The sequence below is a fragment of the Squalius cephalus genome, assembly GCF_949319135.1.
Source record: "Squalius cephalus genome assembly, chromosome: 22".
Classification (NCBI taxonomy): domain Eukaryota; kingdom Metazoa; phylum Chordata; class Actinopteri; order Cypriniformes; family Leuciscidae; genus Squalius; species Squalius cephalus.
This window is the reverse complement of record NC_137143.1, coordinates 29,859,152-29,875,859: the sequence shown is the minus strand read 5'-3', so window position 1 is coordinate 29,875,859 and position 16,708 is coordinate 29,859,152. Positions and strand designations below refer to the sequence as shown.

Sequence of the window (16,708 nt, the reverse complement as noted above, 5' to 3'; positions counted from 1 at the left end):
TGGCTGGTAACTTTCTAAAGTTACCAGCCAATCAGAATATCCACTAGCCAAAATTATTATTTTTTTTTATTTATTTTTTTTTTTTTTTGAGTAGGCTACATGTGGCAATCCTGACAATACATGATGACATTATTGTGATCAAACACTAGCCATTCACGACCCGTCAGCCATTTGGCATTTTCTTTTCTTAGTTTCTCTGTCGATACCCTCCTCATCCCCTGCCTCGTTCCTCTTCTCGCCCCCAGAAGTCTGTCCCAAGTACCACTGCCGCATTTCGTTTAATACTTTACTAGCCAACTCCGTTTGTCTTGTGAAATTTAGAGGTGGATAAACGCAATTTAGAGGTGGATAAACACACTTAGGAGGTGGGTAAACGCTATTTCCGAATTTTGGGAGGTGCGTAAACGGCGTTTACGTGCGTTTAGCCTCCACTACATCCCTGCATGTAATGCCTCATGCATCACCGGCCAAACTGGCTAGTAAGTTTTTATTAACACCCGCCAAAATGAATTTTAACCCGCATTTGGCGGGTTGGCGGGTGTTAATTTAGAACCCTGCATATAATGCCATTTTTGTACAAGCTAATATGATTCTTTAGGGTCTAAATTAACAGTTTGTAATATACTTTAATTAAAAATTCTCATTAGTATTGTAAGAAAACACTCATTTTACCTGGTCAAAAACAGCTCTGTTTTCAGCACGCCGTTTAAGTGCATGTGTCTTTAAATGATAATGAGCTTTGCTCACCCCGCCCCTCTGTTCCAAAGAGTATAGAAGACAATATAAGTGTTAGGTACAACTGTCAGGGCTGAAGCACTAAAATTTTACTTATCTGTTTAAAAAATAACCAGTCTGTGAGACTATGACAGTTATTAGGCACATAAACAACACACAAGTTACTCAGACAGGAGCTTACCTTTTTCAATGTTCTCGTTTATAAAGCAGTCTGGTGAAATGATTTGCGCAAACATTGACGTTGATTGTGGGGAATATTCCCTTCGAAAACAAAACTCAGCCACTGCTTCTTCAGCGGTTCGGATTTTAGGAACATCAAAATGACTGATGTGTTCCTTATTACGCCAAAGAACAGAACATCACAATCGCTTAGACGCCATTCTGCTCCAGCGTATCAACAATGGCGGACTATGATGACAGCTCGCTCACGGGCGAGGGTGGGTCTGTGTTGAAACGCTGCTGTCAATCAACAATCGTGGGAGGGGCGTCCGACCGTGTGACGTCACTAGGTCGAACAGCTTGATTTGAGACAGGGGAAAACATATAAGGAGATTTAAAAAAAAAAAAAACACTGGATGGATTTGTATCATTTTATGATGGTTGTGTACAGGCACTGCCAACACACATTTCAGTACAATCAATTTGTAAAAGTGCATGTACCATTATATGACCCCTTTAAAGCTTTAAAGCTCATTTTCAAGTGATTCACTCATCATTGCTCTTTGCTACAGCGGTCATAGTTTTTCTCATCATCTTTGGGCTCCTCTGCGTAACCATACCTTTTTTTTTATTTATTTTTTTTTTTTATTTAACAGACAGACATACAGACCAAAATAGTGCAGTAACGAACAATCTAGTAATTCCAGAAATCCAGAAGTGAAATAAAAGTGTGTAAATGTATAGGTGTGTGTGTGTGTGTGTGTGTGTGTGTGTGTGTGTGTGTATGCATAAGCATAAGCAAAGTAACCATTTATTATTTATTACCATCTTCATTACCATCACCACCACCACTCCTCACTACCATCATACTGCCAACATTGTATTAGTCAATTTTTATTTTTTATTTCTATATTTTCTCCTATGCAACAATTACCTTTGTCAGTACTCTCTATAGATAAATTAATTTTTAGATAGTAAGATAATAATAGAAGATAAGATAATAAGATAATATAAGATAACCCTCCCCCCACATCTCTTCAGTCCCTATTTTCTCCTATACAAAATTTTTATTTTTTTGTGTAGTGTCTAAGGTGCATTAAAAGAAGGGGTACAGTGTGAGAGTGTCTCAACTTGGGACAGAGATGCTGTCCTATGGAAACCACTTCTCGCCTGTCTTGCCTGCCTGAGTGTTTATGAGGTTTTTCAATTTATATATATATATATATATATATATATATATATATATTTTTTTTTTCTATTCTACGTTGTGGTGCATTAAAAACACATGAAAAGATTAGGGGAATTGGAAATAATCAATTGATTTAACCATAGCAGTGCTGATAACAATGAACACCAGGTTAGTAATTCCAAAACAGCAATAATAATAATAATAATAATAATAATGATGATGATGATGATGATGATGGCAATGGTGATAATAATGATGAGAGCAACGACAATAACAACAGCAATTACAACAATAATAAAAATAATAATAGTAATCATAACAATAACAGTAATGAAAAAAAAAAAACAATGATGACAAAAATAACAAAAATGCAGTAATATCCGTGGGTTGATTAAAAGGTGGTAGGAGTTGGAGTTGAGAGGAGAGAAGGGATTCATAGTTGTAAGAGGTCAGAAAGTGTTGGATGGCAGAGGTCGGTTTCAGCTGCGTAATTATAAGGGGGAGATGTGTATTCCATTGTAATGAAGTCTGTAATGAGATTTTTCCAGTGGTTAATGTTTATGTTATTATGAGTTTTCCAGTTCATGAGGATAGTTTTCTTGGCGATGGTTAGAGCTATGAGGAGCATTTTAGAGTTTATATTTTTATCAGTAATTATTGTGAGGTCCCCCAGCAAGCAAAGAGAGGGCGATAGTGGGATGCGGCAGCCGACTATATTGGATAGTGACTGTGTGACCTCTTCCCAAAAGTGTTTGATTGGAGTGCAGTGCCAGGTTGCATGGATGTATGTATCTGTAGAATTGTGAGTGCAATGTGTGCAAACTTCTGATGTGAGACCCATTTTAGCTAATCTATTGCCCGTGTAATGTGTTCTATGAAGTGTTTTGTATTGTATAAATTGAAGATTAGCATTTTTGGACATGAGATAGATGTTTTTACAGATTTGGGTCCAGAAGTTGGCATCAGGAGCTATTGAGAGATCATTTTCCCATTTTATTGTTGGTAAGTATATGGTCTGAAGTTGGTTTGAAATGATTTTGTATATTTTAGAGAGAAGTTTCTTTGGAGAGGAAATGTTAATGAAGTCTGCTATTGCTTGTGGAAGTTCTAAATTTGTGGCTCTGATGTTTATTTTTGCCAGAACAGAAGATTTGAGTTGTAGGTATTTTAAAAATTCATTGCTCCCGATGCCAAACTCCTGGGCCAATTGCGGAAATGTTGTTAACGTGTTAGATTTGAAAATATGGTTAATGTGGGTGATACCCTTTTCAGCCCATGTGCGAAAATTCAGTATTTTTTTTATTGCTTATGAAGTCACGGTTGTTCCACAGTGGGGTGAGGTTAGATGGAGCTAGTATAGAATTTGTGATTTGGTGAAATTTCCACCAGGCTGTCAGAGTGGAAGCTATAGTTACAGCATTAAAACATGTGTGTAACCATACCTATCGCTACAATCCTCTTCCTGGAGTGGAGAAGAAGGAAGGTCACCCATAAAGAAAGAAAGCAACCAGGTAAACTTCATCAAATGCTGTTTTCTTTAGTCCTGCATGTTAAAGGGTTCCCGCATCTTCATGCTTTTCCGTGTGTCTTCCGCCCCGCAGGAGGACCGACTCAGACGCGTGTTCCTGAAGAGCTCAGCTTCTGTTTTCCTGAGCAGGAACGCGGCAGTGGCAGCCAGAGCTCCATAGAGTCCCTGCTCTCGCAGAGCATCGGGCCTTTAGAGGCATGAACGCTGGCATCACAAATGATCATTATGTATATTGAGGATATGTATATTGTGTTTCTGTGTAATGTATAATTTATTAACTGAATTCTATTGATGCCAGTGAGATTTTGTAGCCATTAGAGTAGCTGTACTGCTTTTTCTGTACTGTGTCATATTTTCATATTAATGTTCTGCCTATGTTCTAAAGGAATATATTTTGTACTTGTTTACTCAAGGAGAAGGTTTGACCCTAAGTAGTAACTCTGAGAGGTACATGAACTTGACTAAATATTATGGTTCATTTTTGTTTAATACATTATTGTGATTTTTTCAACCTCGGCTGGATCAGGAATCACATAGCCTACTTCCCTACTATATAGAAAGTGAAAAACAGAATCTGACAAAAGTATGTCCGAATTCATAGTCGGCAAAAAGTACCCAGATGACCTACTACTTCTGGTGAGATTCTGAAGTGTGTGTATGATGGACACTTTACTTTCCCACTGGAGAGGATTTATGAATGGCTGTGAACATAACCTGACATAACTCATGACATGACACATGCATGACGACATGGCAAATGTAGTAGTTGTTGTTTGTCAGCCAAATGAATAGCCAAATATTTTGTTTTATATATTTAAATAATTGAACAATGTTCTCTGAGGTTGGTTAATAGTCACATGACATGCAGGTAAACAAAACAAACAAAACTTTTTTTTTTTTTTTATGTGCTCACAAAATTTCAGTTTGGGAAATCCTGACCTATAACATTGTTCTGATGTGAATCTCTTACAATGCAGGTTGTAAGTTTTATCAATTATAATTTCAGAGAATTGTTTTCTGTTTGATAATTAATCAGCCTGTACGAAATCATTGTGCTCAGATTACTTTTATTATGAAAACACATGTTATAATACAATACAATATAATTTTAATAATATTCCCTCTGCTCTTCGGAAACTGTGGGCTTCACACACACACACACACACACACACACACACACACCACCCATTATGACTGTGCAGAGGGAGGGTGAATTAAAGATGAATAATGCAAACATAACGCCAGCAGAGGTCACTATACTTCATATAACTAATAAACAGTTACTTTTGCGGTAATAGATGGAACAGTTTTGACAGTAGGCCTATATTGATTGTTATGTTGAAATGGATGGAGCGCAGTGATACACAGATCTGTTCGGTGAAACGGTCATTTCTGTGCTTTACGGCTATATTGGCCAATCAGCATAAAGGACTGATTGGCACTAACACACAATAATTATTGCAACTTGGTATTCTATAAAACCAAAAACTATACAGAAATACTGAAAAATAAAATAAAAGCAAAGTCACTCGAGGCTGTTGTTACAGTGATTTTCTATATGATAGTTAAGGGATGATGTTGTTTGCTTTATTCCATTTTGACCTTATTTCATTCTTGTTTTCTTTCACAGAATCCGTCAGATCTTTCCCGGAGCAAGACTTTCAGCACTTTGAGTGACATTCTTAAACGGGTCAATTCACGTCGCAGTTCTTTAGGACAGACTAGGACAGAAAACCCAACGCCGGGCATCAGCAAATCCACAATGGAGCTCAATGTACATCGTTCAGACACGGCATCAAACGCTCGAACCACCGTAAGAGACATTGAGATTTCTCATTTATATGCAGATTACCTGGCAGCTGTTGGGACAGAAAGATAAACATACAATTAGACCTAAAAGAGCCATAAAATATAATGTTCATGTTTAATGTTTCCACTGATATTTCAGGGCTTATTCAATATTAATGGAACATGATTATTTTAAATTTAATTTCTATGAAACACATTTGTGGCATGTTGTCAATTATGACATTACTCATTCCTCAGTGTGTACAAATACACATGTTTTGCAGTAAATCAATGTATACCAGAAGCCTAGAAGAAATGTACTCTAGCCTAGATTTAAAATGCACATCTGACTGTCTCAAAAGGACACTACCGTTCAAAAGACTTTTTGTGTTGTGAATACTTGTGTTCAACAGTGGGACAACTGTTTTCAACATAATAATCAGAAATGTTTCTTGAGCAGCAAATCATCATGATTTCTGAAGGATCATGTGACACAGAAGTCTGTAATGATGCTGAAAATTCAGCTTTCATCACTGGAATAGATAACGTTTAAAGTAGCCTATATTCAAGTACAAAACAGTTATTTTACATTGTAATAATATTACACAAAATTACTGTTTTTATCAAATAAATGCAGCCTTGTTGAGCATAAGAGAATATCAAAAATGTAAAAATTGTACAGATCCCAAACTTTTGATATCTACCCAATATCTTTATATTGTTTATGCATAATCAGAAGTTCATTGTCCTAGAAAAATAGTCCCACCCACAGTTTTACTGAAGCCTATAATATCTACTATGAAGTGCATTTCAATTTTATTTATGCACATTTATGCAAAAAAGGCATGTACAAAGCTGGTGTATTTAAAGCTCAATCGTGTGATATACTTTAAAACGCTAAGAAATGACTTCACTGCTATTGTCTTTCAGAACTGTGATAATCTGCCTCTGACTCCAGCTCTGGCACTTATGAAAAAGAGAAACGATGATGTTAAATCTGGACTGTTGAGGAACATGCCCAGTGTGTTTTCTCCTGGATTCAGATCTTCCAGCTTCGGCCAGCAGAGGGAGCCGTGGAGGTCTCCTTTCAGAAGCCACAGAAGTGAAGAGGAGCACTGAAGTTAGCAGGAAACCCCACACAATGACATCAATAGTGTTACAAGAATTCCCACATATTTAAATATGTAAATGTTACTGTAATAAGCAAGGCTGCAGGTACGTAGGGAGTTTTCTGCTTAATGAGAGTAAATATTCATCATCAATGATGTCACACTTGAAGAACAAGTCTATTATTATAGGCCTGATTTACATGTGATGGACTCATGATGTATGAACTGTCATATTTTCTCAATGAAAAGGGAATGTAAATGTCAAATGTTAATGCTGCCTAACATTTAATATATATACCTCCATTTATAAAATCAAATACCACAAACAAATATAAGAGACTGGCTCTTTCTATTCAGATATGCTCAATAAGTCATCATGAAATAGTTTTACTTCAGTACATCCATCAGCTGCAGAGGAAAGCTGTTTCAGACGAGCAGGTTGTTACGGTTTGATTAAAGATTACAATACAAAGAAAGACCTTTTTATCCTTTGGAATAATGTGCACTGATCAATCATTCAAAATAAGATTAGGAAAGCGTATTAAAAAAGTAAATAGGATCAAATTTTATTTCATGTTGATTTTATATCATTAGACCTGTCTGGATAGGCTGCTAAGATTAAACAAAATTACACAAGTATAAATCGTTACACTTTATTTTAAGGTGTCATTGTTACAGTGTAATTATATATTTAAGTACTGAGTAATATTACTACATGTACTTACTATAGGGTTAGGGTAGGATTAGGATTTGGTTGAGGGTTAGTTGCATGTAATTATGCATAATTTACTGTTATTACTATAGTAAGTACATGTAACATGTAACACGGACACTGTAAAATAAAGTGTTACCGTATAAAATTGTTTTTTTATGTGACATAATAAAAAATGGGTCCCACTTTATATTAAGTGGCTTTAAGTACTATGTACTTACATTGAAATGAATAATTTGACAATGGACTTATTGTGTACATACATGTTTTTACATTGTACTTACATTTTAAAAAATCCTGCATGTAATTACAGCTGTAATTAATTTATGTAATTACATTTATAATTACACTGTTGACCCTTCCCTTACACCTTAACTCACCCTTAAACCCACCCAATCCACCACACCTGTCCCTAACCTTACCCGTATCACACCTCAATAGCAGCAAAAGTGTTTTACAATACAACATGAACACAATAAGTACATTGTACTTATTTTTTGATGTAAGTACATAGTACTTAAAGCCACTTAATATAAAGTGGGACCCAAAAAGGTTTCCTAAAGGGACCACTATGTAACTTATTTTGTTTAAAATAAACTAAATTAAAATAATGAGTTAATACATCATCAATCCTCCTTCCCAAAATGTGATTAACTATGGTAAGCCTATTATAAGGCCTGGTTTCACAAATTCACATTTAAGTAGCTTTTATAAATGTGCCTTAGAAAAAAAAAAATAAAAAAAATAGTGGTGTGCATCAGTGGTGACGAAACAACGGCAGTGACATATTTTAAGAGATATCAGTGCAATCTGCTTTTAGTTAAAACAGCTCAAACATGCATTGTAGTCTGGGATCTATATTTTAGAGCTGTTGGGATGGTTTTCGCGGGAAATTGCGTATATGCTCGTAAATAAAGTTACTCTGGCTGCTTTGTGTCTGGTGTGAGAGGTCAGAGGTTAGAGAACGAGAAAGGTTGACATGGAGTCGCTAAATCACCAACCTCCGGAGAATCACCCGTTTTAAACAAACGGGGAACAGAGGAGAGTCTGCTGGAGAAAAGAGAACGAGACAGAGCTCGTAATAAAACAAGAATCAACATCAGATCGAGAGAGTGTGTGTGTGTGTGTGTGTGAACAGAGGAGAGTCTGCTGGAGAAAAGAGAACGAGACAGAGCTCGTAATAAAACAAGAATCAACATCAGATCGAGAGAGAGAGTGTGTGTGTGTGTGTGTGTGTGTGTGTGTGTGTGTGAGAGAACAGGAGAGTCTGCTGGAGAAAAGAGAACGAGACAGAGCTCGTAATAAAACAAGAATCAACATCAGATCGAGTGTGTGTGTGTGTGTGTGATAGAACAGAGGAGAGTCTGCTGGAGAAAAGAGAATGAGACAGAGCTCGTAATAAAACAAGAATCAACATCAGATCGAGAGAGAGAGAGTGTGTGTGTGTGTGTGTGTGTGTGTGTGAGAGAACAGGAGAGTCTGCTGGAGAAAAGAGAACGAGACAGAGCTCGTAATAAAACAAGAATCAACATCAGATCGAGTGTGTGTGTGAGTGTGTGTGTGTTAGGGCTGAACGATATATCGTTATCGTATCTATATCTAGATATGAACTTTCAAGATATTACTATCGAAAAAAGCAACGATATAGACGATATAGATTTCCCCTCTCCGCGCTCGCCCTGCATACAACTCTGGCAGTCACAACAAACATCAGTTTTACGAGTGCCCTTGAATGCACCGCTAAAGCCAGCGCGCACACACTACCAGGGAGTCAGGGACGTGGGAACTATATTGTGAGAGGGGGGGCGGCGTTTCCATGGTGACGCGTCATTGCTTGTCACGTGACACACCGCAGCAGCAACAGCGCTGAATGAATGATGATCTGCTTTTATGTCATTTTTCCTTTTTTATTCCGAATATTCACAAATGTGTTAGCTATGGCATGAAATATCTGATATTCCGATTGTCAAATACATGCAAGTGGAAGTATATTGTTGTTTAAACACCTTTATAACGATCGCGTTAGTTGAGCTGTATGCGCGATGGGCGCCGCCGTGTTGGTTTGTGCCGCAGACGCAGTTCAGAGAATCGGATCTGTTGGATTTACAACCTCTATGTTTACAACACGTGAATTCATCCACTTCTCCCGAAATACTTAAAAGTAAGTGGCTGGTGAACTGGGAATAGAATAGAGTAAACATTGAAGTTACTTACACAATGTGTATCTGATATGAATAAAACGTGTCGAATTATAATGGAAAGGATTATTATTACCTCTTCCATAGACATCAGTGTGTATTTTACAAACTCTAAATGTATTGTTTTTTTAGTACTTACGTAGTCATATCATATTGTATCGATATCGAGATATCTGGCATGAAAATCAAGATATGAAATTTTGTCCATATCATTCAGCCCTAGTGTGTGTGTGTGTGTGAGAGAGAGAGAGAACAGAGGAGAGTCTGCTGGAGAAAAGAGAACGAGACAGAGCTCGTAATAAAACAAGAATCAACATCGGCTTGGCTTTAGGAGATGAAGAACTGAGGGATCTGAAATGTTGTAAAAGCGATGCGGAGATGATGGTGTTTTATTACTCAACAGGAGAGTAAGTGTTTTATTGAACAGATAAACTGTCATATGTTTCTCTCTAACAGAGTTCATTAAGCATTATCTTTTGTGAAGGCTCATTCATTATCTGTGCTGGATTATATTTTCAAGGATGTACCGTGTCTATTAAAGGGGTCATATAATGCCATTTTTGTACAAGCTAATATGATTCTTTAGGGTCTAAATTAAAAGTTTGTAATATACTTTAATTAAAAATTCTCATTAGTATTGTAAGAAAACACTAATTTTACCTGGTCAAATACAGCTCTGTTTTCAGCACGCCGTTTAAGTGCATGTGTCTTTAAATGATAATGAGCTTTGCTCACCCCGCCCCTCTGTTCTGTGCGTACACCGTTTGTAACACAATAACCATAACGCGTTGTTCATTATAAACGTGGGATTATGAATTATATTGAGAACGTCGTACATAGAAAACATGCCGTAATGTACCCTGAGTGTAAACAGCCGCATTCATCATGAAGCGTGCAGCAAGCAATTTGCAAAGATTAATATAAATATTAATATAAAGGTTAATAAACATTACACTTACTTCTGGAGGTTCAGCAGGAACTCGTTGGTACCGATCACTGATCTATATAGAATGACATTATATAGATCAGTGGTACCGATCCGTTTTTTCTCGTTTGTAAAGCTGTCTGGTGTGAAATGATTCCCCAAACATGAAAGCAGGGTTGATCGTGGGGAATCCCCGTGAGGGAATCCCCGCGTCAATCCTTTGGGCATATCCCTTCAAAAACAAAACTCAGCCACTGTGTCTTCAACGGTTCGGATTTAGGAACATCAAAATGACTGCTGTGTTCCTTATTACACCGAAGAACACAATCGCAGACGCCATTCTGCTCATAGACAGCGCTCCAGTGAGGGTATCAACAATGACGGGACTATGATGACAGACAGCTCCCTCACGAGCGAGGGCGGGTCTGTGTTGAAACGCTGCTGTCAATCACCAGTCGTGGGAGGGGCGTCGATTTTGTGACGTCACAAAATCGAACGGCTTGATTTCAGAGAGGGTCAAACAGATAATGAGATTTAAAAAAAAAACACTGGATAGATTTGTATCATTTTATGATGGTTGTGTACAGGCACTGCCAACACACATTTCAGTACAATCAACTTGTAAAAGTGCATGTACCATTATATGACCCCTTTAATGGGTATTGCTACAGTCTTCAGCTAGTCAGCTCGAGATCCTTTCCATCTGGTTATATCTCTTAGGCCGGTGACACACTGGATGCGTGGCGTGAGCTGGCGTTTCTGTTGCGTGTCAGCTGCGTGGCGGCTGCGTCGCGTTTTCCATGTCTTTGCACACCAGAAGCGTGTCTGACGCGGCGCTGCTGCTGCTAGGTTGGTGATATATTTGACACATGGGGAGAGAGTTGTGGAAGGCCTATACTTAATGTTAAACATAAATATATAGCAGCAAAGACAACGTCGGCAGTGTTGACGGCAATATAGACTATAGAATATTTCGTTCTGTATTGACAGGTGCAGTATTTGAAAATCGATAATATTTTTTTAAATTGCATTTATATTTGCATTTATGTCAGACCCTAGACACTTTCAAACATCAAAATGACATTTATTAATATGTATTCGTGTCAAAATGTCATCTTGACCTATTCAATTTTGCCTGGAAACGCTTCCAAGATGCTTGCGTGTCGCGTGAAAAATAGGCGTCGGTTCTATTTCTAGCATGCACGCGTTTTCCGCGCGGCTCGAGCCGTGCCTGAGACGCGCGTGTCACGCACGCAGTGTGCAAGCTCTAACCTGTTAACATGGGAGCCGAAATAAAAACGGACACGCCACGCAGCTGAGACGCTTACGCCACGCATCCAGTGTGTCACCGGCCTTACACCTATAGTGAATAGTTTTATGATAATAATATTCATCCGCACAGTCACGCAGAGCCGAAGCACAACCAAAACAATGTTCTTTCTTTTTTACCGCCAGAGGGCCAACAGTTATAGTGCACCTTTAAATATTGAAAAATACAGTGGATTGTAATGTGTAATGATTGCATTGGTATCCCCAATATAGAATGAATCTAAAAAATAATAATTGTGCAATGGTTGAGGTTCCTCTCTAAAAAATGAAATTAAAGGAAGTTGAAGGAAGGAATATCCCTGCACTTTTGAACTGGGGATCATCGTCATTATCTATGAAAAAGAAACTGCAGAAAGCTGACGAGTCACTAAATGCGTCTTGAGTGTGTGTGTGTGTGTGTGTGTGTGTGTGTGTGGATGTGGGCGTACTCATGACGTTTTGGAACTTACAAATGTGGTTTTACGCGTGAGGGTTTCAGACTTTGTATAGACGCAGCACACTAGAGAAGATCTTTATTCTCAGCGTCTTCCAGAGAACTGTGTGTGAGTGTGTGTGAAGCCTGTGAGCAGATGGACCTGTTGTGGAGGATGAAGCTGCTCTGTGGACTGATCCTGACTGTGGCGGTCATGGTTCTGGCTGAAGAACACAGCGTGCAATCTGGATGTCAAATATGGGAAAACAGTAACGACCGCAAAGTGTGTTGTACGAAGTGTCATCCAGGTGAGTTTTGCAAAGGACTTTACTCTGGGATAAAATGATTGATAAAACCCAACATCTGTATTGTCTGCATCCATGTTTCTCAAACTCAACAGAATTGTGTTTAACAAAAAACAAACAACAAAACAAAAAAAAATATGCAAAGCAATTTATGCTTGTTAAACTGCAGATCTTGGGTACAAGTATCAAGATATAATATATTATAAGTTTATAGTTCAATATATAGTGCTCCATAGGAGTGTGTGAGATTCCTGTTTCCATAGTAAGGATTAGGATTGTGGGAATTTGGGTTGGAACTAGGTCTGCAAAAAGCTGGGGCCGAAAGGAGCCATGTTCAGAAAGGTTTGAGAAACAATGGTTTATGCTTATTGTTCGTTTTTTTGTGAAGTGAATGCATGTAGTAAAAAGTGATGAAAGAAAAGAGAAATATGCATTAAAAGAACTCTTAGTACCATGGTATTCTTAGAAGTACCTCAGAGTACTATGTAAAATGGAGCAGTTCCACTGTGTTCTTTTTTTAGTAAGATAGATTAAATCAATAAAAAAATATTTTTGTTATATAAGAAAGCAGGGCTTTGTCTCAAATGGAATATCAATGGAAATTGATCATTTTGTTAAACGTTACCACATTTTATTACTATAATTTTATTAATAACAATGTGTTATCAAACAACACCAAAAATATCAATGTAAATGTAAAACAAATGGGGAAAAAATCATATACGTAACAATTTTTGTTGCATATTACATACATGGAGGCTTGAGAAGCTCAGATTTAAGAACTGAATACACAGTTAATTGTGATAGATGAAGTTGGAATAAATGACTAAACCCCAAAACTGGAATTGCTATAATAGCTATTTTTAACAAGCGACAGCACAAATATCAATGTAAATGTAGTTCACAGTATTTAGCTTGTACTTACACACGCATGAACACTGGTATAAAGTGTCTTCCTGTTTCCCCTCATGATAAAGTGTGATCATGTGATTTAAAAACCACAATAAACAGCTGCTTTCATCCTCACAGCGCATTACTTTCGGTTTGATTATCGTGCATCATGTATAATGTTTACCGGGAGGATGTCAGGTATAGAGTGAGGTTCAGAAGTCCACTTGTAAAAATGCTTCTATTTTGCATTTTTTATTTAATCTATTATAGTCAACAATCGAAAAGTAAACATAACTTTGGTGTGTCTACCTTCTGAATCAATGACCGATGACAGCATAATAAAGCGCATCTTGTGCTTCATTGCACAAGGTTCATCACAACACATTTATGTAACATTACGTAACAGTGTTAACATTACAATGTTTCACTGTTTTTGCAATGTATAATGGATTGACAGAATGACAATGTTGGTAACATTGACTTCCATAGCATTTTATTCCTACTATGGAAGTCAATGGGGACCAGCAACCGTTTGGTTCTTCAAAATATCTTCTTTTGTGTTCAGCGCAAAGAAATAATTTCATACAGGTTTGTAACAACATGAGGGTGAGTAAATGATGGCATTTTTGAGTGAACTATCCCATTAAAGTTCAGGAAAAAGAGGACACGTCTAAAGAGCACGTAGACTGTATTCACCCAAGGTGTGTTTTTCAGATTTTAATGTGGTCTCAGACTTCTAATCCTACTGTATGTGTGTGTGTGTGTGTGTGTGTGTGTGTGTTTGTTGCAGGAAACCGTCTAGTCAGTGAATGCGGTCCAGACCCAAAGGATCTGTGTACTCCCTGTGGAAATGACACCTTCATCCCCTTCGGAAACCCTGACGCAAACCAGCGGATCTGTCTGAGGTGTTATCAGTGTACAGGAGGTACATCATACATCATTTTAACTGATGCTAAAGACTTCTTCATTATGTTTTGTTATTCAAGTGCTCTCAGCATCACCATACAAATGCCAAAACTGCCCTTAGCTGACGACAGGGTTGGCGGTTCTGTGTAATAAGACCATGGCCAGTAAAAACTAGCCCAATAATGACCCAAGCCTGAATAATACCAAATATCAAAATATCAAAAACAGGTGGCATGCGGGTGAAAGAGAAGTGCACCGCCAGCAGAGACACAGTTTGTGGGTGTTTACAAGGATATCGATGTGGAAATGATCAATGCTCTTACTGCCTGAAGGAGTGTGGGAAGGGAGAGCAACCTGCTGGAAGAGGTGAGTCTGGATAAAGATAATCGATCAGTCTTTTGATATTATTGACTAATATGCATCTGACTGCAAAGTCTTTCTGGTATGAATTTAGGCAAGTGTGAGCTGTGTCCTCCAGGGATGTACAATGACAACATCCATCAACCCTGCGTGAACTGGACCAAGTATGATGCCTTTAACATTGTTTCTGATATCGATCTGCCTGTTAAGAATGTTTCTGAGCTGATGAAACCACATTTTATAAGCTATTTCTAAAGATGTATCTCTCAACCCACAGATGTACGCCTGACCATCAAATAAAGGTTCCTGGAAGTGCATTTAAAGATGTGATCTGTGAACCTAAACCACATCTCAAACCAACAGTGTCGCCGAACAGTGATGCAGACAGCAGTACGTATGACAGAAATATAAACCCGTGGGCATGATAGTGACCCTGACATCACTGGGAGTTTCTAAACACCCTGAAGTGGTCTTTATTTCAGATTATGGGAAGGGCCCTATATTTGTCATGCACTTGACCTTTTATAATTCATATACATACATACATACATACACACACATTCTTGTACATCTATCTTTATGAGGGGATTCATTGGCACAATGCAATCTCTGGCCGCTTACCCTAACCTTACCCATCACAACTAAGTGCCTGACCCGAACCCTGACCCTAAACCGACCCTTCACCTAACTATAACCTTATCCCTAAAACCAAGTCTTGACCCTCAAACAGGCCTTTAAAGGCTCTCAGAAAGTCAGGACCGGCCAAAATGTCCTCACTTTACTCTCTTTGTCCTCACTCCAATGGTCTAAAACTCAAACTGGTACACACACACACACGCACGCACACACACACCTTGAACTTGATGTTCAATTAAATACATAAATACATTTCAGTTAAAAAAGAGCCGATAACTTGTGTCATGTCCATGAACTATGATTTGTTTAAAGCTTTAAAGTTCATTTTCAAGTGATTCACTCATCGTTGCTCTTTGCTACAGCGGTCATAGTTATTCTCATCATCTTTGGGCTCCTCTGCGTAACCATACCTATCGCTACAATCCTCTTCCTGGAGTGGAGAAAAAGAAAGGTCACCCATAAAGAAAGAAAGCAACCAGGTAAACTTCATCAAATGCTGTTTTCTTTAGTCCTGCATGTTAAAGGGTTCCCGCATCTTCATGCTTTTCCGTGTGTCTTCCGCCCCGCAGGAGGACCGACTCAGACGCGTGTTCCTGAAGAGCTCAGCTTCTGTTTTCCTGAGCAGGAACGCGGCAGTGGCAGCCAGAGCTCCATAGAGTCCCTGCTCTCGCAGAGCATCGGGCCTTTAGAGGCATGAACGCTGGCATCACAAACGATCATTATGTATATTGAGGATATGTATATTATGTTTCTATGTAATGTATAATTTATTAACTGAATTCTATTGATGCTAGTGAGATTTTGTAGCCATTAGAGTAGCTGAGCCTGCTAAGGTATTTGAGATTTTTCTGTACTGTGTCATATTTTCATATTAATGTTCTAAAGGAATATATTTTGTACTTGTTTACTCAAGAAGGTTTGACCCTAAGTAGTAACTCTGAGAGCTACATGAACTTGACTAATTATTATGGTTCATTTTTGTTTAATACATTATTGTGATTTTTTTTCCAACCTCGGCTGCATCAGGAATCACATAGCCTACTTCCCTACTATATAGAAAGTGAAAAACAGAATCTGACAAAAGTATGTCCGACTTCACAGTAGGCAAAAAGTACCCAGATAACCTACCGCTTCCGGGGAGATTCTGAAGTGTGTGTACGATGGACACTTTACTTTCCCACGGGAGAGGATTTATGAATGTCTGTGAACATAACCTGACATAACTGATGCTGACATGAGGACATGGCAAATGTAGTAAATGTAGTTGTTTTTTTGTCAGCCAAATGAATGGCCAAATAAATATATTTAAGTAATTGAACAATGTTCTCTGATGTTGGTTAATAGTCACATGACATGCAGGTAAACAAAACTTTTTTTTTTTTTTATGAGCTCACAAAATTTTCGTTTGGGAAATCCTGACCTATAACATTGTTCTGTTGTGAATCTCTTACAATGCAGGTTGTAAATTGTATAAATTATAATTTCAGAGAATTGTTTTATGTTTGATAATAAATCAGCCTGTACGA

At 38.0% G+C, this 16,708-nt stretch overlaps 2 protein-coding genes across 2 annotated transcripts in view; both read left to right on the top strand.

Annotated features, from left to right (window-relative positions):
* fam83e (family with sequence similarity 83 member E) overlaps window positions 1-6,617 on the top strand; it is a 34,943-nt gene extending 28,326 nt beyond the window's left edge. The window contains exons 9-10 of the mRNA XM_079858153.1: window positions 5,242-5,424; window positions 6,330-6,617. Coding sequence (XP_079714279.1) covers window positions 5,242-5,424; window positions 6,330-6,518 — 372 coding nt within the window. The 3' untranslated portion in view covers window positions 6,519-6,617. The remainder of the gene's footprint in view (window positions 1-5,241; window positions 5,425-6,329) is intronic.
* Window positions 6,618-12,248: 5,631 nt separating this feature from the next.
* LOC307150776 (tumor necrosis factor receptor superfamily member 5-like) lies at window positions 12,249-16,708 on the top strand. Its single transcript, XM_079858302.1, has 7 exons — window positions 12,249-12,392; window positions 14,071-14,205; window positions 14,415-14,552; window positions 14,641-14,710; window positions 14,824-14,936; window positions 15,545-15,661; window positions 15,752-16,708. Exons 1-7 carry the CDS (start codon window positions 12,260-12,262, stop codon window positions 15,877-15,879), a joined length of 834 nt encoding a protein of 277 aa, XP_079714428.1. The 5' UTR covers window positions 12,249-12,259; the 3' UTR covers window positions 15,880-16,708.

What these genes read in the sequence shown, in the direction of transcription:
- LOC307150776 (XM_079858302.1), top strand. Translation starts at nt 12,260, where the DNA reads ATGAAGCTGCTCTGTGGACTGATCCTGACTGTGGCGGTCATGGTTCTG. An exon ending in TTGTACGAAGTGTCATCCAG is followed by an intron (nt 12,393 to 14,070) that starts GTGAGTTTTGCA and finishes TGTTTGTTGCAG; the next exon opens with GAAACCGTCTAGTCAGTGAA. An exon ending in CCCTGCGTGAACTGGACCAA is followed by an intron (nt 14,711 to 14,823) that starts GTATGATGCCTT and finishes CTCAACCCACAG; the next exon opens with ATGTACGCCTGACCATCAAA.